The sequence below is a fragment of the Anneissia japonica genome, unplaced genomic scaffold (assembly GCF_011630105.1).
Source record: "Anneissia japonica isolate Jap-2015-1 unplaced genomic scaffold, ASM1163010v1 scaffold1511_len2985839_cov193, whole genome shotgun sequence".
Taxonomy (NCBI): domain Eukaryota; kingdom Metazoa; phylum Echinodermata; class Crinoidea; order Comatulida; family Comatulidae; genus Anneissia; species Anneissia japonica.
The window spans coordinates 567,367-594,762 of NW_022685291.1; the positions used below are offsets into that span (position 1 = coordinate 567,367).

The following is a 27,396-nucleotide window of genomic DNA, read 5'->3' on the forward strand; positions in this document are numbered from 1 at the left end:
TCTCAGGCACAATTTACATTAAGTTGATGGGGATTAAATGCTAATAGTATTAGTATCTTACCTTTTCATTATTAATTTCTCCGGTTTCATTATGTGTTGCAACACGTCCACGACTTGGCTTACTCCATTCTACTAAGGGGTCATAAATGAATGCCTTCAAGACACTAGAAACAAAAAATCGTTATAAAATGGATGGATGTTTTGTTTATAGACTATATATCCTGTTACTTTAATACTCAGCCTGTGTATTGGTGACCAACTCTACCTTTAGGTTTTTTAAAGCATCATGGGATATGATTTGCATGGTATGTGCTATCTATGTACGATCATTTTATGCTAATTATCTAGCTTTTGAAAAGCATCCTAGAATATACAGTATTATACTTTGAGAACAGCTAAGCAAATAGTAAATCATAATAATATAGCAACTTATACAGCGCCTTTTGCCAAAGGATGCAAGGCGCTTAAAAATACAACACTAGTGTCTATTTCGTGAATACTAACCTGGATGAACAGACTAATTGCCTTTGTTCCCGAAACGGAAACTTAAAAATAGGAAAGTCCGACCCAGGGTGCCACGTATGAACCGTCTCACTAACAATAATCCTAATTTTCTATTTGACGTGTTGCGAATAAGGAACTCCCATTCTGTGCTTTTGTACTTGTGCTGCTATGCATATATGTATAGAAGACTGTATCTTGGATTTAATTATTTATTTTATACAAGAAGATTGGTTTACTATCGGATTATTCTAGAGTTTGGAACAACATATTCTTGTATGAGTAGTCTAGGATATCGTTCGCTATGTCTGCTTTGGAAGTAGTGGTCTGCATGTGGGGACCCAAACCAAGTGTGAAGTTGAACAAGCACTTGGAGTGCCCTTCTTGCAGCAAGCGAGCTTTACTCACGCTGGCCCCCTACGAAATTTGCAGCAGCCCTTGATTGGGCATCCCAGGCTGCTCCTCATTCAATTTATGTAATCTAGGCTGATAGACAATAAATTCAAATCATATTACAGTATATAATACAATTTTACCACCTGAATATAAATAACCCTGATAAGTTGCTTACCTCATAAGGGGATCCCTCTGGTCCCTCATCACTTGCATGGTAGCTTCACATGCTTTTCGGAATACACCCTCATACCCCATTGGACCCATAGCATCCACCATATTGTGGGTCAGACGGAAAGGCACAAGCTCTGGACAATCAAATGTTTCACCCTGAAACAAAAATCATGTGTACATCTAAGCAAGTCATAACAGAAACTTGAGTAAACTGGATAATATGTTTTGGGTGGCCAAAACCACTAATCCCCTGTCTATCAAACCCCAGCAATGCTGTTATTTGATGGCACATCATAATTCTTAGAGTATGGAGGGTTTGCCCTAAAATATCCATGTTTTTGAATTGAACTTACCAAACAATGAAAGGTAACCTCAGAATTACCATAATTCTATCACAAGTAATCACTTAAAATTAAGAAGTAAATTGTTTTGTTAAGTAAGATAGAAGGGTGATTCCTTACTTTGTTGAAGAGGCAGTTAAAGTCTACATGAACACAGTCGCCTGTTGTGGAGTCAAGTAGAATGTTCTCTCCATGGCGATCACCTAGGCCTAGGATATAGCCCACCATTGACATAGTAGCACAAGTCCTGGAGTAGGCCAGCCTTGCTACATACCTACAATGTGAAAACAAAATATAATAATTAGCTACCCTAGTCCTTTAAATCAATAGTAGAAAAAGATACAGTATAGACACCTGTAAGGACAGTGTCAAGAAATTAAATATCATTTGATATCTGATATTTTAGTTTAAATCTTATCTATTTAAAAAAATTCTAAAATATATTACCATGAAGTCGGATCTGGGAAAGTCCTTAGGAACCAATCCCGGAAGACAGGAGGGTGTCGTGGTAACAGTTTCTGACGGAATACATTCAGCTTAATCCTGTAAAAACAATAACACTATGAAATGACCTGCATTAGCAAAATCAACATCAACACAATAATGTGTATGATAATCACTGCTGAGCCTACATAGTTCAAATAAGAGAAAGGAAATACTAATAATCTGACTTACTCTATTGGTGAGTTTTGTGGCACTATCATGGACCGGATTTCTTTCCCACTGGTGGACATATTTTTCTCCCTGGAGAAAATTGAAAGTCAATATATCAACAAAAAGTTTGACTGTTCATCCCATAGAGCTATTAAACAACTAGAGTGCTGAAAAGATGGCGAAGCAATGCAGAATTATGTATGTGTACCCTCCAACATAGCCGTCGTAGTAAAGCGCCACCTTCAGGCTTAGTATATATGTTATTACAATAAATAAGCCTTCTGACTATTATTTCATTAATGATAATGAGTAATGGTAATAACAAATTATTAAACTATCGTAGCCAAAACGAGGCCAAGTGGAGCATCTCATTCAAAAATAAAGTACCAAGGAATGAAAATTAAAATCGTGTACATTACACCCACAACGCTCGAGTTTCAAACATACGGGTAACTGGCTGTACTAAACTTTCTGTGTAAATTGAGGGCGCAATTGCAAATGATGGTGCTTAGGCGAAATTTGATTGGCTAAATCTATGGCAGCCATCTTGAATGGTACACACACACACACACAGCTCTGCATATTTCGAACATCGAATACATTGCAGTTAGCGCTCTAGTATTCTTATTATATCTCTATGGTTCATCCTCAAAACAAACTTATTCAGCATGATTAATAATCCCTTACAGAAATGTCCTTTACTTGAGTTTAACATTTACTTTTTACAAATTCGACCAACAAACTCATATATAAATAAATTAAATAATAATATAGGAATTTATATTATGTTTTTTGCCAAAACCTATAGGTAAAAAAAACACCAAGTGTGCATAGTATGTGGGGCTATTACACTAATGAAAGATTGCAAATCATTCCCACCAAAAACATTCATGTTTTAAATAGTTTACAGCATTAAAAATGATGTGCCTAATCTACCTGTATATTTTGTTAAGGATGTGTCTAAGTCCAGTAGTGTTTGATATCCATTCAATAAGGCCACACTCTTCATTCAAAGGAACAACAGCCTGATTTAAAAATGAAACTCTCAATTAATTAATTAATCAATTATAAAACAGAAAGAAGAATAATATAACTTATACATAATTATTGATTAAAAGCAAAAATAAAATAAAATTAGTCAGATTTTATAATCAATTCTTAGCTAAATTTTAAAACTTTTAGTTTTATACAGTGTGTAATTTGGTTAGGCATCATATTGAACACTAATTTAACATGGCCATTGATCCTGGTATTGTAAGGTACAAACATTAACAATATCTACAGTAATTAGTATAGATAACATTACACAGTTCAGTCAGTTTCATTGTAATAGCAATGAACAATGTTAACTTACGTATGTCCTAATATGGAGTTGCCTTCGCCGTGACTCTGCATCTTTGTGGAGACACTTGTTTACAATCGCATTGAACTCCATCAATCGGCAATCCTTTCGAAGATCATCCTTAAGAAAAATGATGTTTGAAGGTTAAAATAAATATATTATCTTTAACAACAAAATACATGCGCATCTGTATAAGCAATCCCAACAATGATGTACACTTTCCCATTATTTTCTTATTTGTAGAACAAAGAATGATTATAATTCCACATTTGGTTTGCACAAAACGAGGTATATATATCCAATAATACTTCATCAATCAATAATACCTTTGGTTTAATACACTTCTACTGTACACTACTACCCTAGCAATCCAACCATACCTTTGGTTTGCACATCATGAGGTAGAATCTCCCATCACTCCCCTTGATTGCTATCTTCTTAGGTTTCATCAAGGATGGTAAAACTTCAACCTGAGTGGGAAAAAACAATGACTGACTGAATGATGAATGGATTCAAGGGAAATACATTTTGATTTTAAAAAGTCTTGGTGTTTGTTGTCATGGTTACTTGTAATATAACCAGTGGCCTAAACTCATCATAAGCTAGAATTTTATTTCTATGGATACATATCTTATCCAATAAACAAAAGGAGTAAAGTATAAAGACATCAGGAATATATAACAATCTTACCACATCATCAAATCCATTGATGTAAATCTGTGACCCAGGGAAGGGGTCATGGTGTTGATATGCCCCTGGACTACTTGGCAAGGTCACATTCATAGCAGCCTGTAGAGGGATGATGATATTGCTGAAATTGGGATCGTCCACAAGTCGCTTCAGGGAGCGGAACTCTGAATTGATGCTCATTGTCATGGAGCGGTCTGTCGGCTGCTTGTTACATAACTCAAGCAGACGATCAGACAACTTTGTGGCATCCTTATAAAATAAAAGATTTGAATTAAAATACACTGTATTGGTTTTATTTTAAATTGACATAAAGAAAATTATATTGGTATGGTGAAACATAAAACAATAAGAAATTATATTAAAACACTATTAGAACAGGTCTATTAAGGGGAAAAAGTTCATTCAATCAGTCTTTCATCTATGATTCTACAATCCCTTCCTAAATTGTTTCAAAACATAGCAAAGGAAAATAAACTTTGTCTCAAAGCTCAACTGCTAAATCGACCAAACAGTCATCAGAGGGTCTTGGGTTCGAATCCCAAAGTGGAATACTTTTTTACAAATGTGTATTTAATCTGCTAAGGAGCATGCAACTTACTGAGATGAATTTCTTCATGTGTTTGTTAAGACTTCTAGCTCGTTCAAAAATCTCTTGGCATCTTTGTTGCCTGACTGGATGAGTTGACTGGGAAAGATGAAAGAAAAATGGCAGCAAGTTCAAAGAACAACATATAGAATGCATATGTAAAATATTGTCAATTTTAAGTAATTTTTTGCTTATAATTTTGTCACAGAATCACAAATTATATCATACACAATCATATTTCAGTATTTTATATTTTATACTTAATAGCTCAGCTTTTGTGTCATAGCTATACTTTTGACTTTAATAATTCACCTTTCAACTGAATATCTTACCTTTGACACTGCCATTGACATCCAAACTGCCTGCTGAGGGTATGCTACTAAAACCTTTGCAATTATCTCCTACAAAAAACAATGAAAAAATACAGTTAGAGTTATTAAGTGTTGCAGGTAAGAATTTTTAATCAAGACACTGATTACATTGTCCATTTTCATAGATATAAATTGGAGCATGGTAAGATATGAAACTTAATGTTCAATTAGAAACCTCTTGCTAGTTGACATAAATATGTAAATACAGTTATGTGGCACATCAAAGCCACTAAAGGAAACATAGTTCAGGATACTGAAATTTGCAACTGAAACTGAAAGATGAATGTTGGCTCAAAAATTAATGTTGAAAAAAAGGATGTACGAGAGTAAGCAATTGATAGCCCTACTTGTGTATATTGCTCTGTAGATTATAGCCTGGCAATTACTCTGCAATATTTATGTTAGCATTTGGGCAATCAATTGTAGAGCCTATTACAGTAATATTATACTTAAGGTCAACTCACTTTCAGACGCTGGAAGACATCCGGATGAGAGTGACAGATACGCGAGATGAGCTGGGAAAATGCCGTCAGGAATTGATATGGCTTCAACACACCTGTCAAGTCAGATATAATCTGAAGCCAACAAGATATACAATTTAAGTCAATACAGCAATGCAGTCTCTCTATATATAATCTTATAGGTATCGTATGGAATAATACATGCATCTTATCAAAATTTTATAGGTTTCTTGAAATCTTAAGTATAGGATTCCATAACAGAAAGGCACTTCAGTTCAGTGGTATTCATTGTGCTTTTTAACCTTAAGGTTGGGGGCTTCAAGTACACAATGAATATTTTTAGCCAACCATCTAATGCATTACTGATACTGTAGGCTAAATTGGCTAACATTGTTTTAGTCTTAAGTGCAAGAATTTTGTTGAGTAAAGTAAAGAAAGTAATGCTATATCTAGTAGTTTCTTGGGGAATATTAGGATGAAAGCAAATATAATTGTTAACACATAGGAATTCTATACACTCAATCAAAATTATTATTATCATTATTGTTATTAGAACATGATATAATCTGTATAGTTGTTACCCCATTGAGTTTGCCAAGGATAACTTTGAGTGTTTTATTTCGCTCTTGTTCAGCAGTCGATGCACCATAGTTCAACCATAAGGTTAGCAGACGAGGCATTGATTGATAGATGTACTGGTTATCATAACGTAGTGACTGACCAAAGTAATTGACAACTTGCAGGATAAACTCACTAAAAACAAAATCAAACAAACTATTAGCTGTAGCAATATTTGATAAAAATTTAAATAAAATTTCAAATACAATATATGTCTAGTGTGAGATAACATACTTATTATAACAGACTATAGGAAAATTCCCGCCGATTAATATATTTTAAATGAATGGTGCTGGGTGTATCTATTTTTATAGAAGTCTTATGAAGATAAGCCTATCTGAGAGTTACTCTAGATTGACTGAGATCAGGATATACCTCCAACTTTAAATTGAACAAAGATTGAAATAATATGTTAACTATAGACACAATGTGTACATAGACCAGCCTAAAATTGAAAAAATGTTTTAATTTAAAAATATGCTTAATGAATGTAAAACATAAGGACAATCTCACTTTATACAAAAAACAAACAATTGTTGGTGGTCATTGTGGTACTGGTTAGATATACGGAAACATCTAATAAGCTTAAAACCAACAAAAAATTGTCATCAATTAACAAGTAAAGTATTAATTTAATATTAAAGGGGGTTTTTTCCTCAATTTTTTTTGGGTGGAATATCTTTAAGCATGAGAAAATATCACACAATGACTTGATATATTTATTCTATGATTTATGATGACTTATGATTTGTATTCATCTCATGAAAATTCCAAGTCTATCTTACCCAGCCCTTTCTGGTCTGTCTGTCACACTCAGCATGAGTCTGTCGTAGTATTTAGCGAGGTAGAAGTGACTATCCTCCCATTCTGGGTTCACCTCGACCACATCTTTATATTGCTTCATCACTGAGTTGCTCTCAAAATTTGCTGTGTCCTCCATGAGGCGTCCAACCATTAACAATGCCTGAAAAACATTAAGAAAGAAAATACTTTATTTGTAGGCTCATATCAAACTATTAATGGAAATCTAAGCCTAGAAAACACTGCAAATGAAAAATCTGTACTTATTGATTTTTTAAAATTATTCTACTTATAGCAGTAATGCTCAAAATTGCAAGATTCCTAAACAGAAATATTGTTAAGATACGAAAAAAACACAGTATAAAATTGATTTAAATGCATTGAGGAAAATGCATTTGAAAGTTAAAGTAGCAATAATATAATACTTTTACTTTACCTTAGCATGTGCTAATCTTTTTGATGCAGCTTCTTCCCGGGGTAGACTGTCATATCTACTATTGGAGAAATGCTCTGACACACCCTTCTGGAGACTTATCAGTGCTTCGTGGCTATCACCCTAAGAAAGTGACAGAACTTCATTCTGGAGTATTTTTTTCCCATGCAGTTTTATATTTTATGTACACATATACATATGTACAGTACATGTCTTATTTTACAACTAGTACCTCACTAATATTACTTAAATGGCAAGCCTTCTGTTTTAGAATGTATGAAATAAACATTTTTAAGTAAATCATATAATAATTTCAAAAAGACGATAAAAGGAGTTCTTATTACATATTGATAGAATAATATATTATGGAACTGCCTTTAATACAAATGTAAAGTGATATGTCAAAAATTCATAATAAGCACATGCATTTATTATATAAATTCTTGTAATTCTAAAACAGTATGCATTAAATATCAATACTGTAATGCTCACCTTACTCCAAAGCCACTTGGCCTTCTCAATACACAGCTCCGGTATTGAAAACAGGTTGACATTTAGAAGAGAGTTGAATGCAGTTTGCAAATGTCCAGCCCTGCAAATAACCAAAATGCACATTTAACATGTTCGTTATCTATCTACACAAATCTTCTAGTGGTTAAAAATTACCACAAGCCAAAAATAACACATTCGGGACATACAATTTTGTAAAAGGCAATTTTAAGAGCAGAAAGTGGAAATCTGACTTACTTTCTCGCAACCTTAGCACTTTGCAACCAGCAGTGCCCAACAACTTTGTTCTTACTGGGATCTTGTCCACTGGAAGAGAAAAAATAACAAATGATGATTTTTAAGAAATACTAAACATAACAATGGCGGTGGTTTGAAAATGGAAGCTTTAATTGGTTGCTCACTCACTCATAGGTCAAGTTATGGAGAACACGCCTCAGACAAAGAATCGGCTCCTGAGTTCTGAATGAGGGCTGAGTCATCTTCAGACGGTTTTCCCAATCGCTGAGGAGCTCATTTTTATACTTCAAGGTGCTGTTTGAGGAATTGGTAGCCTGAAAACCCATCAATGCTCGCGCACACTGCTCAACTTCAGACAACATGTGCAGGCTGTGAAAAAAAGCATAATTTGTCATTGAAATTACACACATCAATCAGATGCAGAATACGACTTGCGAGTGGACATAGCGAACTATATCCTATACTACAAATAAAAGATAAAGGATATGTCGTTTCAAATTCTTCTTCAATAACAATAATCTAAGAAAATCTTTAGGTAGAAAAAAAACTTTTTGATATATATTCCAAAAAGATAATCTTAAAAATGCATGTGGCGTAGATAGTACAACCTTTTAGCACAAAAGAGGAGCTCCTTATTCACAAAACGTTGAATAAGAAATGAGGACTAATGTTAGGAAGACATTTCGTACATGGGGCCCTGGGAACAGACTGTTCTAGTTTATTCATTATAGGGTGTTTCATTTTGGGTACAAAGGCAATTGGTTGGTTATCCAGCTAAGTATTCATAAAATAGACTTAAATTTTACATTGACAGGTTATACCAGTTTTTATGACAATGTCTACTATCTACTCAAGGATATGGATAATGTCATAATTAACTGTGACTGAAAGACAGTGACCTGCCAGTCTTCTCATAAACAAAATATCAGAAGACAAACATCATAATCAGCACAATTTTCAGTGATTTAGCCAATCAACCGATCATAATTTGGCTTAGAAAATGAATAATATTCCATAATATATTATAACTATATTAAGATGTGTTTACTCACCGTACGATGTATTCATAGCCCCTGGTGTAGGATCCTTGTTCCATGCTGGCAGCTGACAAAGGACCCATCTGCTCACTACGTACAATCTGTAACTGCTTGAAAAACCCCTCTTGATCCTAAAGACAGGTTAATACAAAATTAATTCAGTGAAAGAACACTTGGATGCCCACAAAAGCACAAGACCTCCAGTGGGTCCAAATTGACCACTTGATCCTCAGAACAGTGATTTTGTTTAGAAACAATTTCATAATTAAAACTTGATATTTACCAGTTTCTTAGCAGCTAAGAGAACTCTTCCAAGTCCAACTTTCCAATCAATAGATTTTTCACTCTCATTCTGCAAGTGGCTTTCTAGTGTGTCCCACTTTGCAAGTTTCCAACAAGCATCAATGCGATACGAACCAAGTTGAGATTTCCATTCAGGTCTATTAATGAATATCAAAAAGTTTGTTTAGAGTGTTTTAAGATGAATGTACTATACGTGTTGGATTGTAATTATCATTGGACTCACCTCTCTTCTAAAATGCTGTTGACAAGATAGAGGGCGATATTTAGTTGGCCAACATCCATCATCGTGCGGATTGATCCTTTATGATGAGACACATCATCAGGCTCAAGTTGTATAGCTCGTTCATAGCAAGCAGAAGCATCACGCAGCTGGCCTGCAAAATGATAAAAAAACACAGAAAAAATGAATAATAATGTAGAAAAAAGAATAAACATCATTAAACCTTCAGACTGCAAAGGCCATATAATGTAACATTCTAATGAAAACATTTCTAGCAGAAATGGGCTTTGGTAGATGTCTGGCAGGCAGCATAACAGTATAAGATTTAACTTTAGAATACATGTTTGGATCATTACTCAGCCAGCCACTGCTGATCTTGCTTGGATCATTGCAGTGGCGTATCTAGGGGGGTGCACACCCCTCCAAAAATTACTAGCGTTGCCCTAGCCCTCCCAGAGACAAAAATCACTTGCAGGTAGTTAAAAATCACCTAAAATTAACGTATTTTGAGAATTAGCACAAATCATCTACTTCACCTTTGTGCTCCCTATCAGCACCCCCATTTCAAGACTTCTAGATACACCACTGGATCCATGGGATATTTTACTACAATAAACAATGGATGTTTAATAAGCAACTACACTAATTGAACTGCACTAATCAACTCCTGTTAAAGTCTGTGTAGGTGTTATGTAGCTGATATTTTAAGTTTGTAAAAATAATTGCCACTTACATAAGACTGGTATGCTATTGGCAATTCTTATCTTGCTTAATTATTCTACAAATCAAGTCATAACAAATTTAAGCTCACCTATGCTTTCATGATCAAAGATCTGTTCACGTAGGCTTGGCTCCCCTTTGCGAACTGCCGAAACTCCAGTCACTCCGTCAGGCTCATCCATTGCTATGTAAATTTTCTATATAAAAGGAAAAAATAGTTAGGATTTTACTCAATGTTTAAATGTACTCATTTACATGTTGCACATGATTTTTGAGATGAGCTACTAGGACAAGAGCCTCCAACAATGAAGTTTACTCCCACTCTCAGAGAAAAATAATGTTAAAATCTACTGAAGAATAAAAATATAATGTAAAATGTAATTTGAGAGAAAAAAAAATAGTGTGATAAATTTAGTCTACTGACTTTTTTTTGCTATCAGCATCATGAAAAGAGGAAAGACAATTGTATCATTAAAAATATTTAATAAAATATCACTGATATCAAATTGTTGATTTTCTACATGATTTGAACCCAGAACCATAGAATTGGAAGGCAACCAACTTAACCACCAATCCATGGCTCCAATCAACTACTTTAATAATATAAATTATACTCACTTGCAAGAACCCTAAATGAGGCTCAATATCCTGCTTATGTATGAAGGACTCAAGGTGCATCAGAGCTCTTGTGTATGCTCTGCAGTGGAAGGATGCCTTAGCCAGCACACTCTGAGGGATCTGCTCTAAGAACTGACTGATGCATCTGTATTCATCATCGACTTCCTGTAGTGCTCCTTTAGAATAAAAAAAACCCCCAAAATCTCAAAAGAATTATTCTTCAATTCAAATCAAATTAATATAAAGAAAAATGGTTGACTTATAGAGCGCATATTGTTGTGACCTGTATGCCCTTAACATGAAAACAAAAAAAACTTTACCACTTTGAGCCATTCTGTGATTTCTGGACATAGTCAGCATGTGAATTTTATGTCCTTGCCATTGTGTAAGATGATCAAGAACGGAGAAGATAGTCTGCGCACTCATCTGGCAAAAGTCGTTGATGTGCTGGTCGTCCATTTTCTCAGCATGTGCCAGTACTGCTTGAATCTCAGCACAAATCTAAAATTGGAAATCAAAATAATTGGGTCAATAGCACTCTGAAGAGAAGGCTAGGCCTGGCAAGTCTGTCCTATGACCCTGGCTGGGACCACCTGGTTTCTAGCCTGCATTAAGTCAATTCAAGCACTTATGCCATTACATGCATAGGAATATCTGCCACTGAGACTACATTTTAGTTAAATTTCTTGAACTGTGGCAGCTATTACAAATGTTAGCTTACTACATTAATGTTGTCAAAGACATAAGATTATATGTTACATGTGAACAACAGTTACCTCCTCTCTATCCTGATCATGAACACTCAGCAATGCATGCAGAAGAATATGAGGAAGGAGAAACAGAGCACATTTGATATCGTGTTTGATGATCATACTACAAGAACGAAACACCTTGGAAGGTTTATCTTGTTTCACCTATATGAAAAAACAGGAAAACTATATATTTAATCAATGTTACATACAGTGCATCTTGGCATACCTACAAACAAGCTGTTTAGACAGAGTACCTCATGAGGACAGATGGAAAATACTAAAGGTGTATTTTACACAACAGTGGTGAAATATACTGATTCATTGGTTGATTTATACATGTTTAAGCAGACTAATGAATTAATATCATACCTTGCTCACTAGATATCCAGTCCATGTACAAACCCATTCCTTGTAGGTCTTGCCTCTCCTACTGCGGTAGATGGGTTTAGTGAGGCTAGCCCATGTAGACTGACGAGAAGGCACATACTTGGTGTGCAGCAATGGGAGCAAGATCTCTTGGATGTGCTCAGGAAACATTTTCCATAGCTTACCTCCAGGGCTAGGGAAACAAAATTATTAAACAAGATTACAAAAAACTTGACAAGCAAGCTATCACTGTTCATAAGACAAGAAATTATAGCAGCCCATTAGAAACTATTAATGGTAGAGCTATCTTCTGCCTTACATATCTTCCCTCTCCTCTCCCTTCCCCTTAAAACAACAATATTTAAAGCTCATCATCTTTACTTGTCTATCTTTGACTCATGGCAATTGTAGATCTGAAGAAGCTCCTGAATAGCATAGGCTGAGCAGTCTTGGGCCCTTGTATCCTCTGCTGCAAGGAAGGCTCTAGCTAGCTCACTTATCAGCTTGAATGCAAAGTTGTTGTCATTGACATCAGCCTAGGAATAGAAATTGATATAATTTAAGAATTTCATATCTTGGATATAAATTTGAACTTCCATAGAGTATAGGCATATTATTTCTAGATAGATAAAAGAATTGCAAGTGCATTAATGGAAGAATATGTACCTCAAACTTTGAACTCCTTCCCTTTTTCCTATCAATATTAAGATCCAATCGACCAGGATCAATTGCACCAAGTTCCCCAAGACATTCTCCGTACAGACTACGAGTGGTTTTGTCTGAATCCCGACACCCTGACAACATCTGAACAAAAGAATATATTTCAGGTATAAGATCCTCACTTTTAAAGTACAATATTTTTGCTCTACTATACCAAATAAAGTTTAATTTATTGTTATAATTTTAAGATCATAATGGAAAACTTACTACAGATACTAGTTCGGAAACAATTGGGTCTACTGTTTCCCTCCCCATTACAAACTCATGAAAAGCAGCCTGAAAACAATCACAAAAGTTAATTAAAAATTACAATCTAAGTTTGTAAGTAAACCATACAACAAAGAATATTTCATAAACTTCTTGAAATCAACACAAATTCGTAATCCAAGGAATAGAAAATATAAATTGAAGCTTTTTCTTCTAAACTTCTTCCAAGAAAGTAACAATTTCTTGATAAAAAATTTTTAATCCTTTATTAGTCACAAAGGGGAGCTCTAATGTCAAACACAGTCGAATAGGGAATGAGGACAATTGTTAAGGAGATAGTTCATACGTGGCACCCTGTGTGGGACTGATCTATTTTTAAATTTTTTTTTCGAAGGGGTGTTCCGTTTTCGGGAACAATGGAAATTAGTTGGTTTATTCAGGTAAGTATTTCAAAAAAATTTAAGTTTGCAAGTAAAATATATTGCATTTGAATCTGTAATTTAGTCTTTTACAAAATGGAATGTTAAGCAACTTCAGAATATAAATTTAGTTATTAAAAAATAAGATATACTAAAAATGATAGTCTGATCAACTGTAGTAACAAAACAAAATTGCACCTGATTGTCATGCAGCAAATCTCGAAGTTTAGAAAGAGCATGCACCCGGACATCTATACTCTCATGAGTGATGCCTTTGATGGAGCGACTCAGCTGGGTCCTCAAGTCTGTCTGACTTTTAGGATCATCGGTGTGTTCCTGGAGAACTTTTTGAACTTCCTGAAGCTCAGAAATTTCTGGCATGAAGTAGAGCTCATAAAAATGGCAGCTCAGAACTTGTCTAAGGGTCAAAAACAGAAAGATGTTAACAATTATAAAGCAATGAAATTATATATAATTTTCCTACCTAACATAAAGAATTAATACCTATGATCTATCCAGTCAGATGTTGGAAATATTCCTAGTTATGCATGTAATGAGCACTACTAATTTCATTCCAAATTATTCACCTCCTACCAGATACCTGATACCCATTTTTACTCCTGGGTGAAGCAAGGCAAATGTAGATAAAATGTATTGCCCAAGAACATAAGCAGTGTGACAGGCATCAGTCTCGACTTCCGACGTACTGATTGAAAGTGCAACGCCTTACATGCTTCGCCACAGGCTTCTACAACTATGAGCTTTAGTGGGTTGGATATAAATAATATTAAATACATAAACATTTGGTTCTACAGTACAGGAATTAGAAAAATGGTTTTTTACCTGTTTTCGACAATAAGATAATGGTAGATACTCGCAACCTGCTCTGGAAGTTGATGTAACAGAGGGAGTAATGTAATGACAATTTGGCTCAACATCTGGCCTAGCGATGACAGATCAACACTGGGGAAAAATGTTAAATAACAATTATATTCTAAAATGAGTTTGAATAATATCTAAAACAAAGATAATAAAGAAGATAGATCGTAGTTGAACAAAATAAGTGTTAAAATTACCCTTACCTTCTCACAAAGCAATCCCAGGCTCTGCAACTTAGTACGGGAAACCCCTGTTCTTTAAATTGTAGGCTGATCTTTAGGGTAGTCATTACCTTAACCCTCACTGTTGTTATGTGCTTTGCCCCCATTAGCTTCATAATAGAAACAAGACTTTCTAAGGCCTAGTGAGACAGAAAATAAAACCAGTACAGATTTAGCTTAAAATTTTAACTACTGTTATTGGGGTAATATATAATCGGTAATTCTGTTTAAAAAAGCACACAATTTTAAGAACAACTTACCAGTTTCTTATCTTCAAGAGCGATGCTGTTAGTCAAAAGCTGTGAATCAAAGAATGCTAGAATTCCAAGTAATCGTGGTTGCAAAAAGTCAGCCATATTTTCAGCCTCAGTGATAGGCTTAGGCCCTCTGTAGTTTTCATCCTTAGAGGCTAGCATGACCAAGCCATTAAAGACCTGCAAGAAGTTCTGACCAAGGTACAAGAGAAGCTGGTTGTGCAGGCTCTGGTAATCCATGCGTATCAACCGGCCTAGTTCTACATCTGTCTCACTCTGTAAAATAATATGTCAACTGTTTGGCAGATATTCAAAAAGAAATGGGTATAATATTAAATATAAATAACCATATGTAGTGGGTGAACCAAGTGGTATTTTAGGATTGGGGAATTAATTAATCAGAAAGAATTTCTTGGTTAACAGTGATTTAATACCTCAATGTAGCGAAGAGATGTCTCCAATTCAGCTTTGATGCACGTCCTTACAAGAAATGAAAATATGTACTTGAAATTTTCAACCAACATTTCCCTGTGTCTCTGAAGATGTCAAACATATGAGAAGATTATAAGAGGAATAATGGGGTGATAATGGAAGACTGGAATAAATGAAGTAGCTAGGCTGCTTAAGAAAAGTTAATAAGGCATACAGCAAGTAAATATTTAGTCTGATTTGATTCAAATAGATCTGGCAAACAATGCATCAGCATTATTCATACAGAAAAAATAAATATATAAAAGGAGTAGAACAGGAGAATTCTTAAAACTGATTAAAGGAGAAAGTAATGAAAGACTGGGTAAGCTACACTATCTCAAGAAATGGATAGCTGAGGGAAGAGCAAAGAAAGTCATTGGCCTAGAATGAATAAGCAAGAATAGACAAAAGGCTACATCCCTTTTATGTAAGCTAAAGGCAAGATACCAAGAAACATATAGGGGTATTAGATTATCTGATATTCACCTTTTTCAGTGTCTTTGCAATTAATCGCAGTACAGAGGAAGCTGCTGGTGTGGCCTTGCTTACAATATGTGGCAATGTGAACTTCAACGAGCTCTGAAAATAAACAATCATTTCTATACTATTTCTACCGAAATTATTCTATAAAAAATTATAGTATATATCATATATACTGGATCTATAAAGAATTAACACACATCTACTTCGTAATGCACATCTCTGCCTACTCAGGTTAAAAAAATTTTCTCACTCACTGTAGTTAACCTCATTATCTCAGTAATCTCATTTCAGTTGCAAACAATATATTACAGTACTGTTCATTCATATTAGTATCAATGAAATTATACAGTATTTATATAATAATTATATTTAAATATATAGAAAAATGGACTCTTACCTCCAGAAAGAAATTGACATCCTTGAACTGGAACACCCTGGAGACTTCTGAGATTATGGAGAGGTTGTCTTTCTGACTGTCATTGATTGAATGCGCCTCATGCAATGCTTCAATCAGGAACTTACACACGGAATGCTTAAACTTTACGTACAAAGCTGCCATTGTCAAACCCTTTGCTTTTGCTAACTCTTCAAGCTGTGAAAAAATGTTTTCTCTTTCAATTACCTAATCTTTCATTATTTGACTACATTTTGGTACTCTATAAACACACAAAGAATTGCAGTGTTGCTTATCCCACTTTGGAGGTGTTAGTGCAGCATCTTTTCAAGAGAGGTGCTCATTTGAGAGTGGCAATTATTACAATTTTGTATTAAAATGGTGTCAATATTATATAGGCATATTTGACTTCTTTGAACAAATGTGCCACATTATTTCAAAATCATGAAGCTATATCAATAGTGAAATTACTTGATTGCAGCAAATTAACAAACATGAAACAAAACACAGTGGAAATTGATTTAGGTATAAAGTACCTGGATGAAAGCTGTAGCTTTGACGAGTGGAGCAGACGATAACAGGCTTTCAAGAAGACTAAAAACAGCAACCAATAAAAGCTCACCTTCTGCCACTCTACAAAAAAAATTCATATCAAATTCACAAAATAACTTTTGAAATGAAAATACATAATATAATATATTTCTATGATTTATTGATTAATTCCAACAAATTATTTTGTTGTCTGTACCTTCCAAGATGGCCGATTGTTAGTACAACTGTCTCTTGTTTTCTACTGTTCCCTGATGACTTAGCTGATAAGAATGCCGTCTTAAGCTTTGTTACGATAGATTTGATGTTTTCTTTGTTGATGGAGCCATTGTCATCAACAAGGCACTGTACAGTTTTACTGTAAAAGGACAGGCAAAAAATAATAATAATAATCATAATAATAATAATAATAATAATAAATGTGGTATACGGTTGAAAATTTCACGGTAAGGAAATTTGTTTGTGTTGTGATCAAAAGTTTAAACTTTTATTACATTCGAACACCAACACAGATGAGCTATTTTTCGAAGAATGATAATAATAATAATAATAATTATATTATAACCATTAAACAAAATAACATTATATTTTTCATTTGCTGTAAAGAGCAAGTGACAAACTATAACTGGTGCTATAAAAATTTTAAAATCTCTCTATCTATCTATCTATCTATATATTATTAATGTATAATCCACTAAACACTTGCACATTGGGCTGAATTGTAGCATGAACCACTTCCAATCCTGCCAAAAGTGCAAGCTGTGGTATCTAAGCATGACTGGCCGAGGATCTTTGGCATGTGGTTCGAAATCCTGAACACGATGTTAAAAATCTGAATGAAAGATGCTGTTCAAAATCGCCTTCCTGGACTCAATCAATCAATGTGATAATTGCAAAATTCATAAACAACACCTGAAGGCAAGCCTAACGTTGTAGTTGGTATTCTCAATGAGATCAAAGCATGCATTCAGCATATTGGACACTACTGTATTCTTGGTCTGTAGATTCAAATGCCGAAAGATTTTATCAATGTTGTCGATGAAAGCTGGAAGAGAAAGAATTAAAGTTCTATAAAAACTTTCATCAGGTATTTGGGTATTAAAATAATGTAAAAATTTAAAGGACCGTTCATTTTATTTCATTATTTTATTGATAGAAATGTGTACCTAGCTGTACATCTGTACTACCCTCAATCAATTGTAGAAAAGGAAAGATGTAGTCTGGTTCAATGGTTGCTGCCTTCAAAGTAGAGTTTTTCTGTTTGGTGGCCATCTTGGGGCACACGTCACATTGTAAATATATGTGCATATACAAGTGCTCATCAAAGCTTGCACCTGGTTTCCTGAAGCATAGAATAAAGTGCAATTAATCTTGGTTATAAAATAAAATTGTAACAATCTCAAAAAAACTAGAAATATAACTCACGCAGATGGACTTATACTGTGAAAATTTGTTTTTTACTATTATAACAGTCTATTCTTTACGCTGTTGTTATTACACTATTTATCAAAATGATTAACAATGTTCAAAATATCTGTGTTTCACTGTATTACCTTTTCTGTCTTGTTTGCCGTGCCAAAGTACAGACAAGGTTTCCGATTGATGTTGCCAACTCCTCTTTGACTTTTAGAGATGTATCTTTAACCATTATGCTGTGAATACAAAGAGATTAACCCTAAATAACTTATTCCTGCAGATTCCACAGAGGAGAAGTACAAAAAATGTGAAATACTTCAAAAATAAGATGTAATGCAGTATGATTACAACAATTTTCAACAACTTACTGAAGAAGATCCAAGACAAGGTGTCCCGAGTTAGGCCCCAAGCTGTACAGCAACCAAGGAAAGAATTTCACTCCTGCCTGTCGAACATCTTCATTATCACTAGCCTAGACAATTTGAATTTTAAAAAAAGTATGAAAAATAATCTATTAAGCAATATAATGTATTGTGTAAACAATGATGGGTTAGCATTTTCCGGTTCAAAATTAGTTGTGTTCTTAAAACCCAATTAGCTTGTCATTAGGTTAATAGTCCTACATGCATATTCATTTTTGTAGGAAAGGGTATACAGTATATTACACTATTTTGAATAGAGTAGGAATAGTTTCTCAATGTGCTGGCAAATTATCTCTCATGTCCAGACTCATGTAAATATCTGTGAAGCTTTAATGAAAGGGATTGCAACTTACATGCAAGAAAGTTATATATTTGCAATGCCAATGTCATTCTTTGAACCGTTTGTCAAAATAAATTAATGAAGCACAAGTATAGGAAAAAAATTAGGCTTCCTGGTAATGGAATTTAAAGAGTATTTCATCAGAATTTAGTTCTTAACACAAAGGATTTTCCTGCACATTTCATGTTTCAAGTATTTTCTTGGCCTTAATGTAGGTAACTTGAACTACTGGTATATATTTGTGTTGTGAAATGGCTATCTATCATGTTCTTTGTGTGGCCTTTACCAATGAATTCCTGAAGATGTGAGTCCTCCATTTGCTAGCTATCTCTCTAGGGAGCAAACTCAATCCTTGAATACATAGACATCTGTTCTGCACACCTTAAAACAAATATATAATAGCATACTTTAAATAATTCTTATCTCTTATTCTCTAATGATAAATCATATATCATAATTTATATTTTTTTATAAAATTTATTTTCATATTAGATTAGTAGACAAAATTCAGGTTAGTAATAATATGTAAAACTTCAACATACTAGTCTTCTCTGCCAGACTGGAACTCATTTCTCCAATTCCTTTGGTAGTGATCATAGCATCCTGGATCTTCAAGTCTAGCCAACTTGACTCCATCTAAGATATAATTGCAAGAAGAAAAATATAACTAAATAGTTTCTTCCACTTTCACCACTATCACAACCACCACCATTCATAATGAACATCATAATCTTCAAAATTTAAGTAGATAACAAGGGAAATACAGCCTTTTGTTAAATACCATCAAGCTACTCTAAACGTCTTCCAATAAATATCTTACCGCAAGCCAAGGTAGGGATAGAAGCCAAGCAAACTTGTATTGAATGGACGGAGAAACACACCAACAGTCTATCAAAAATAACCATATTATAAACAAAGATTGTGCAACATTTTTCACAGTCAACTGCTGATAATTACCAAAAATCATGTTTTTAAAATGTACTAACTTACCAATGATTGATAGGAGACATGTGATACTCTGAACTATGACCTTAAAGCACATTTGAATCCTGACATGGTCCTTTTCAAATGAGATTAGACTCTGCATAGTTGATTGCCATTTTTGAAAAATACGACCAAGATCACCATCTGATAACCATGTGTTAAGCCAATTTTTTCGCTGAGTTTTGTGGCTTGATAACTTTGAGAGTTTAGATGGCGTGGTCCTATTGCCTTGAAAACCAGTTTGGGTTATTCCGGTAACAGATGATGCACAACAAATGCTAGCAATTTCAATGATGCTACGAATACCCTCTAAAACCTCTTCAACCTATTGCAGGAATAAACAACAAGAATTTGTCATCAAAATCATATGTTTATTTTGGTGTGACGATAAAAATTATGGTGATGATGATGAGAATGATTAAAACATATACAAAATAAGTACTGTACTCTAATTAAACTGATATCCATGGGATATATAAGACAATTATTAATCAACATACCATTAGTCCGTCATTCTTCTCAAGTAATACTGTTAGATGTGATGAAATTTCATGAAAGACTGGCGAACAATCTTTGGCAGATATAACAAGGTTGTCCATTTGCCTTAAAAAATTAAAATTTACAAAAATATATATCATTACACCAAAAATATACAAAACCATAATGACAAAATGCCTATTTTCATATAGAACAAATGTACAAACCGTTTTTTTGGTAGTTTTTTCGGTGTATGTCCAAGAAGCCTTTCCTTGATCCTTTCATATCTTTCATCTCCACTACTGGAGCTAACATCTGTTGTCGCCGTAGTTGAGCCATCACTCTCAGAAGCAGACGTAGAAGAATGATTGAATTGAATGCTGCCACCATGGTCTTGCTTGATGGCACTAACAAGAGGTGGCACCAAAAACTGAAATGAGAAAAAATGGGATGAAGAATGTTAATCTTAAAAAAAAAAAAAATTAAGTATTTTCATGAAATGAATATTTTGAATACAGGAATTTGTTGTTTTTCCAAAAAAATTGTATTTAGCAACTGTTTGTGTTGTTTTGAGTGAAACAGTTGTATTTCATATTTTGTTACAAAGTGTATATTAAGACATGATATATCTTCTCTGATTGGCTGAATAATTGGTCTAGAGTGATGGAAGAGTTTTGTTCAAATGGGTGAGAATGATCATTGGCTAATAACAGAACTGGGTTCACATTTATTTGTTTCATGTTATTTTCTTGCTTGTTTTCTAAAAGCACAAACTTGTGAGCTGATGTAAGGAACATATACATGCTTAAAAATACAATATATCTGAAAAAATTCACAAACCTGAGTCGCTTTGGCACAGCCTATCTGCTGAATGAGGGCGCTGTTTAAGTCTTTCCTTCGTTGCTGTCTGATGTCATGAGTAGATTCGTACCCAGAAGGAACACAGGAATATACATAGTGGAGGATATGACAAACACTGTGTTTCAGTACATCTGAAATGGAAAATCACATACATCAGCAAATCATTTATTTAAAATATAACTGGTAGGAAACTAACTCTCAAGTGACAGAGTTAGACTTGCCACAAGTCTTTAATTTATTGATTTTTCCTGGTGTTAGATACTTTTGGAGAGCGCCACCACAGCTACTTATGTCGAGCTGAACTTTGATCGCAGGTAAACCCAGAAAAAGTACAGTAAGGAACATTACTGGTGCAAAGAAGTAATATGGAACGCCATTGATGCCAAAATCAATTTATTTTTTATAGTTTTCATTAAGACAAAATTTGGGACTGGAATCCAGTCTAGCAAAACATATACGTTTGAATTAAGATTAATCACACTCTTCTTTTGATGAGAAAGGCAGTTTATGTACATTATATCTGTAAAAAAAATGTCTACACCAGGCTCATGGCATTGCAGTTTCCTTGATAATCATGGTATGAACACCTAAACTAGTAATAAAGCAACCACCTAAACGAGTATAAAAGCAAGTCAAGACAAAAAAAACAAAAAAAAACTTTAAAACAAATATTGTAAAATATCATATCTGTACTGTCTCCACTCATGCTTTTAAAATGTTGGATATTGCATATAACTGTCTAAAATAATAAAAAGAACAATATGGCTGTAACATTAAATTCCATAGAGTTATAATAAGAAAACTAGCGTGCTAACTCCAATGCATTCGATGTTCTAAATATGCAGAGCTATGTGTGTGTACACAACAAGATGGTTGCCATAGATCCTGCCAATCAAAATACGCCTAAGCATCGATGGTGCCCTCAATTTACACATGAAAGTTTTGAGTACAGCTGCTGTTGAAGCTCAAGCGCTGCAGCAATGAAGCGTAGCGCGCTCAATTTCGATTTTTATTCCTCAGTACATTATTTTTAAAATCAGATACTCTACTTGGCTTCTTTTTGGCTAGGCTAGTGTAATAATTTATTAATATGATTAATAATAATGATTAATAAAATAAAATTTAGTCAGCGGTTTTTATCTATGGTTGTAATATGTATACTAAGTCTGAAGGTGGCCAATTCCTATGGCGGCCATCTTGTTTGGTACACATACACAACTCCGCCTAGTCAGCACTCTAGTTGTTTAATAGCTATAAGGTAAATTCTTACCTGTTTCACTCCTGAAAAGAGCACCCTCTACCAAGCATTCTATCAATGTTTGCATCATGAGGTCAATATTTGCTGGTGATAGACACAAGCGAGGAATATCACCTGCAACACAGAACACCTGTAGAAGACACTTGCCTAACATCTCCTCCAACTTGTTTTTATCGCTAACAAAGAAAACATAACGTAAATATCCAGAAAACCAAATGTTTATATTCATCCTTTTAACATAATTTATGTAGGCATACATCAGAAGGGTTGTAGCTATAGCAACCTGAGAGTGGGTGGTAGACATTTTAAGAGTGGGTGGGTGATAACATTGGTAAAATCTAAATAATTAGAGTGGTTGTCAAGTATGGAAAAGGGAGGTAATAAAAGTGGGTGAGGGCCATGAAATATAGCTTTAGACTGGGTGGATACCTTCAAAGCTGGGTACCAAAGCCTACCATAACTACATCCATGATCAGATCTATTTTATCTTAAGGAGGTAAACATTTCATGATATATGCCAAATCAAACTATGTAGCCATAGTTATGTGAGAGGCCTAAGAGCATACACTGTATGTGTATTTTCAGAAGAAACTATCAAAAGGGCTGAACTAAAAAGAAATTATACAGGAACAAATTCTCTTCTTCAGCTCTCTTACTCAATTTTCATGAAATTGAGCATACCTTAATTCAATCATGTCATCATGGTTGTTGCTAAGATAGCGAAGCAGACTGGCAAACAGCTCAAAAAGGTAGTCTGTCATCTCTTGCGAGTCAAGCCCAGAGGTTGCAATAAGCTTGGTGATCACTTCTAGGGAAATCTGGTAAGCACAAACAACGAGGGTGCTGTTAAAACACATTACATGAGTAAACCAATCTATTAGGGTAATATAAAAATTAAAACAGAATATATAAACTATGTTACTCCAATTGCAGTAAGCAAAAGTGTACAATACAAGAGGCAATCCTCTGCTATTTTCTAAAGGTTTTTGCATTTTTAAACCTTCATATAGGGTCATATTGCACGTTTGACCAACAGTTAAACATCTTATCCAAAACACAGTGCAGATTTGAAACTTGCAATGTAGTCCTCAGCTGAAATGCAAGGAAAGAAACGATGGAACCAATATCTCTGCAATTTAACGCAAACTAAGTTCATACCACCAGTTTAGCCAACTGAGCTAAATGCTGTTAAATGGTGATACTGGCCACTTGGCATTTTGTTGGTACAACTTATTGGTTAGTTTTGGTTTTCCAGGTAACTTTTATGCTTTTGCTGTTTTCTTTTTATCTCAATCCCTTGAGAATTTCTTTGAAATAAATTTGAGCACGAAAAAAATTTATCATCATCATCATCATTACTATTATTATGATTGCTTAATTCTTTGGCCTACGGCTTTTTAAAGCAATGGTTAAAACTTACTATTTTTACTGGTATCTGCCCTTCATCAATTTGATGGGCAAAGGTCATCCACAGAAGAGGGACCTTCAGGACACATATATGGTAAATGTCACCAACCAACTCTCGAAATATGTTGCTGTATATAAAAAATAGTCTTTATAAGCACAAATTCCAAAGAAAGGAATTGTAATTTGTTTTGCTTATGCAATAATGAAAAACAAATATTATTATGAAATATATCAGATAAATATTTGACCCAAAAAAAGTAGTGAGACACAACAAAACAAATTTACCCTTAAGGCTCTAAAGGTATGTTAATATAATAATGCTCTTACATTATACAAAAGATTACTAGGCATTGTAAGTGCTACTCATATATTTGCAAGTCATAGCATGTATTGCTTTGGTGAATTCATGAGAAATTCTGTTTTTTTTTTTGGTTTTTTTTTACACAGGATATTAATCAGTTAAAATGAACTGATTTAAAGTATTGTTCAGTACTTTTTATTTTTTTGCTTTTAATTTTTTAATTTGGTCTAATCAGATTTGCCTCTCCATTGTGTGGCCACTGCATTTTTTTAAATAATATACAAGGACTAGTTTCCGAAATAAAGTTGATTAATTGATAAAGTAATCAGACAAACCTCAAATAAAGCTGTATATAATAACAACTATAATAATACTCAATGACAAGTGGCTGGGCTTCGGCCAAAAGAACACTAAATTCTTCTTCAGCATCCTGCCAAAATAAAGTAACAAATTGATGCATAGTACCTAAGCTTGAAATATAATATTCATGAAAAATGTTATCCTTGAATGTCAAGATTATTAATTTTTTTCACACTCAACAGCCAATTAGTTTATAAACTAAGATTCTTTGTAAGTGAGTACATTGGTTTTTTTTTAGTCATTAGGAAAAAAAACAGGTACTCTGGGATTGAAAGGTAGGCACCTTAACCACCAAGTCATTAAGCTCCACTCTATTCTGCATTTTAGAAACTGCAATAAATACTGAATAAATTATATATTCAAGTCAACTTTGATTGAAGATAGACTTTTCATGTTACTGTTCTAATCCAATCCACATATGCAATACAGCATCCAATCATGAATTTGTTTAAAATTGGTGTAACAATAGCCACTGTGTTTTATAAATACAGTTAGCACTGCCAGAAAGTCTGTTTTTTCCCTTTCAATTTGAATAATTCACAAGTAACATTTAATCATTTAACTAGTTGAAAAGGTTTATCGATTCTAGTACCTCGTATTTCAGAAGATCTGTTGCATCAACTTGGAAATGCTGGAATTTTAAGCCATCTTCTAGAAATCTGATGTTTCCTCCTTGAAATTTATGGTCATGAATTTCACTCATTTCTACATATAAAAATATATAATTAATCAATATTATTATCTGTTAACCAGCATTTTTTTTATTTTAATGCAAATATCAGCAGACAAATCCACCTCTTGGTGATGCAATGCCACATGATGATTATTGGTAGCATTTTGAGTAAATTGTCATTAAAAATTATCTGTCATGGATGGGTGATTTGTCACGCTGCGTTGTCCATGGAATTGTGTCGGCTGACGACAAATGGTGCAGTGTGTACACGCCTTAAGTTTTAAGATTGTCTAGTACCACCTCATACCAAGTCCTCTGTGGCTAAACCTACCTAGATATCAAAATCTATCTATCTATCTATATCGCCTCAGAATAGTTTGCTAGATAGATGGCGCATTATAAATGCTGTTTTATTATTATTATTTTTATTAAAAACAAATTAATAAATACTAACAAAATATAGTACTCTATTAAACAAATGGCATATATAAAATAAGTCAGTAATATATCAAAACCAGTCACCTGTAAGAAGGTCAATAAATTCAGAGGTCAGCTCATAGAACAATCGCTGACATTTCAATCCAAAATTCTGAAGAAGAATGCAGATGATTTCTTGAACTTGTTGGTGAATAGCCTCACAATCATACTCACTAAGAATGCGAACTAACTTCAGTAAAATCCAACAACTCAAGTCTGCAGGAATACAAAGATTGATAAACATAATAAGACTAGTTTAAATTATAACAGTTAATAGCTCAAAATTTAGTCAACACAGTGGCCTTACCCCATATGTAGTCTCCTGATTAAGTCCACTGCGTGAACAAAAGCTAGAGCTAATATATTTTATAGCTGTTGTCATTCCTTATGACTTAAATGTCATTTCATACAAATATTATACTGAATATTATAAACATCTCTAGTTTACATTGCATACATAAAAACTGAATACACACCAATGTTCTTACTTTTGCATAAGTGATACTCTGGATCAGATGCTTGTTCACTTGTTTTTTCGCCCACTTCATGGGCACTGTCAGATGATGGCACCCAGTTACAACAAAATATTTGTGGAAATTGCTGAATGCAAAATTTCAAAAAAGTCAGGATCACGACGCTCTCTGGTGTGCCTTTTTTAGACAATTCTCTAGAAACTGGAATTAAAAGAAAAGGATCCGGATTCTACAAACCGTTAGCTGCCGTGCGTCCATGCATCCGATTCGGATACTAGGGCTCTCGTGAGAACCAGGCTTAAGACTTTTAAGATTGTGAATAGACTTTGATATGTGTATTTTGAAACATTTATTACTCTACAAACATGGAGAATAAAATAGATTAATAAAGCATTTCACATGAAAGAGAACTGTCATTGCTTAATTTTCAGTTTGAAATCTGCTTGTGAGAAAAAGATATATCTATCATGTGCAATATTTTTGGCCTCGTCTGATCAAATATTTCATGCTGTGTGCACATACTTGAGAAAACAGCTAAGCTTGCAAACTAAGGAGGATGGAGTTAAAATTCATTATGTACACTATGGCTATGTTCTCACACGGCAGCTAACGGTTAGCAGGATCCGGATTCTACTAACCGTTAGCTGCCGTGCGTCCATGCATCCGATTCGGATACTAGGCTCTCGTGAGAACCAGGCTTAAGACTTTTAAGATTGTGAATAGACTTTGATATGTGTATTTTGAAACATTTATTACTCTACAAACATGGAGAATAAAATAGATTAATAAAGCATTTCACATGAAAGAGAACTGTCATTGCTTAATTTTCAGTTTGAAATCTGCTTGTGAGAAACAGATATATCTATCATGTGCAATATTTTTGGCCTCGTCTGATCAAATATTTCATGCTGTGTGCACATACTTGAGAAAACAGCTAAGCTTGCAAACTATGTAATATTCTTTGCTTTTTCTTTCTTTGTTATTTAGATTAATGTGACAATGTAAACAGTCCTTTTCCCCATTTATCAGACCTGAATTTCTATCTAGGTTCCGCCAATGCAATCTCTGAACACCTGGTCATCTGTGACTGGGCAAACCAATTAAGGTACTAGTAATCTAAAATAAGTATATTAATATTAAATATATATATATATATATATATATATATATATATATTATATATCAAATATAAGCACAAAAGACAATTAGCTACCCTATATTA

The 27,396-nt window shown here is 34.0% G+C and overlaps 1 protein-coding gene across 2 annotated transcripts in view; it reads right to left on the reverse strand.

Moving 5' to 3' along the window:
• LOC117109879 (serine/threonine-protein kinase ATR-like) overlaps positions 1 to 27,396 on the reverse strand; it is a 31,030-nt gene that overhangs the window by 1,592 nt on the left and 2,042 nt on the right. Inside the window, exons 4-59 of one of the 2 annotated variants that reach the window (XM_033252341.1) lie at positions 26,190 to 26,375; positions 25,747 to 25,917; positions 25,144 to 25,256; positions 24,527 to 24,621; positions 23,904 to 24,018; positions 23,165 to 23,301; positions 22,496 to 22,659; positions 21,205 to 21,356; positions 20,592 to 20,794; positions 20,388 to 20,490; positions 19,894 to 20,212; positions 19,724 to 19,791; positions 19,446 to 19,539; positions 19,190 to 19,284; positions 18,510 to 18,613; positions 18,279 to 18,377; positions 17,892 to 18,067; positions 17,638 to 17,770; positions 16,925 to 17,083; positions 16,713 to 16,809; positions 16,180 to 16,374; positions 15,786 to 15,878; positions 15,263 to 15,364; positions 14,835 to 15,104; positions 14,557 to 14,714; positions 14,318 to 14,437; positions 13,673 to 13,892; positions 13,056 to 13,124; positions 12,795 to 12,932; positions 12,510 to 12,664; positions 12,132 to 12,321; positions 11,787 to 11,924; positions 11,331 to 11,511; positions 11,011 to 11,186; positions 10,484 to 10,589; positions 9,676 to 9,826; positions 9,433 to 9,589; positions 9,165 to 9,280; positions 8,281 to 8,481; positions 8,113 to 8,181; positions 7,858 to 7,957; positions 7,369 to 7,488; positions 6,917 to 7,095; positions 6,095 to 6,266; positions 5,517 to 5,627; positions 5,014 to 5,082; positions 4,694 to 4,780; positions 4,096 to 4,344; positions 3,786 to 3,875; positions 3,418 to 3,525; positions 3,000 to 3,088; positions 2,085 to 2,153; positions 1,857 to 1,952; positions 1,530 to 1,683; positions 1,073 to 1,224; positions 62 to 164 (exon numbers count right to left, since the gene is read on the reverse strand). In XM_033252341.1, the coding sequence (XP_033108232.1) occupies positions 62 to 164; positions 1,073 to 1,224; positions 1,530 to 1,683; positions 1,857 to 1,952; positions 2,085 to 2,153; positions 3,000 to 3,088; positions 3,418 to 3,525; positions 3,786 to 3,875; positions 4,096 to 4,344; positions 4,694 to 4,780; positions 5,014 to 5,082; positions 5,517 to 5,627; positions 6,095 to 6,266; positions 6,917 to 7,095; positions 7,369 to 7,488; positions 7,858 to 7,957; positions 8,113 to 8,181; positions 8,281 to 8,481; positions 9,165 to 9,280; positions 9,433 to 9,589; positions 9,676 to 9,826; positions 10,484 to 10,589; positions 11,011 to 11,186; positions 11,331 to 11,511; positions 11,787 to 11,924; positions 12,132 to 12,321; positions 12,510 to 12,664; positions 12,795 to 12,932; positions 13,056 to 13,124; positions 13,673 to 13,892; positions 14,318 to 14,437; positions 14,557 to 14,714; positions 14,835 to 15,104; positions 15,263 to 15,364; positions 15,786 to 15,878; positions 16,180 to 16,374; positions 16,713 to 16,809; positions 16,925 to 17,083; positions 17,638 to 17,770; positions 17,892 to 18,067; positions 18,279 to 18,377; positions 18,510 to 18,613; positions 19,190 to 19,284; positions 19,446 to 19,539; positions 19,724 to 19,791; positions 19,894 to 20,212; positions 20,388 to 20,490; positions 20,592 to 20,794; positions 21,205 to 21,356; positions 22,496 to 22,659; positions 23,165 to 23,301; positions 23,904 to 24,018; positions 24,527 to 24,621; positions 25,144 to 25,256; positions 25,747 to 25,917; positions 26,190 to 26,375 (7,736 nt within the window). Of the gene's footprint in view, positions 1 to 61; positions 165 to 1,072; positions 1,225 to 1,529; positions 1,684 to 1,856; positions 1,953 to 2,084; positions 2,154 to 2,999; positions 3,089 to 3,417; positions 3,526 to 3,785; positions 3,876 to 4,095; positions 4,345 to 4,693; positions 4,781 to 5,013; positions 5,083 to 5,516; positions 5,628 to 6,094; positions 6,267 to 6,916; positions 7,096 to 7,368; positions 7,489 to 7,857; positions 7,958 to 8,112; positions 8,182 to 8,280; positions 8,482 to 9,164; positions 9,281 to 9,432; positions 9,590 to 9,675; positions 9,827 to 10,483; positions 10,590 to 11,010; positions 11,187 to 11,330; positions 11,512 to 11,786; positions 11,925 to 12,131; positions 12,322 to 12,509; positions 12,665 to 12,794; positions 12,933 to 13,055; positions 13,125 to 13,672; positions 13,893 to 14,317; positions 14,438 to 14,556; positions 14,715 to 14,834; positions 15,105 to 15,262; positions 15,365 to 15,785; positions 15,879 to 16,179; positions 16,375 to 16,712; positions 16,810 to 16,924; positions 17,084 to 17,637; positions 17,771 to 17,891; positions 18,068 to 18,278; positions 18,378 to 18,509; positions 18,614 to 19,189; positions 19,285 to 19,445; positions 19,540 to 19,723; positions 19,792 to 19,893; positions 20,213 to 20,387; positions 20,491 to 20,591; positions 20,795 to 21,204; positions 21,357 to 22,495; positions 22,660 to 23,164; positions 23,302 to 23,903; positions 24,019 to 24,526; positions 24,622 to 25,143; positions 25,257 to 25,746; positions 25,918 to 26,177; positions 26,376 to 27,396 lie in introns of both variants that reach the window. The other variant, XM_033252331.1, reaches the window with a different exon arrangement.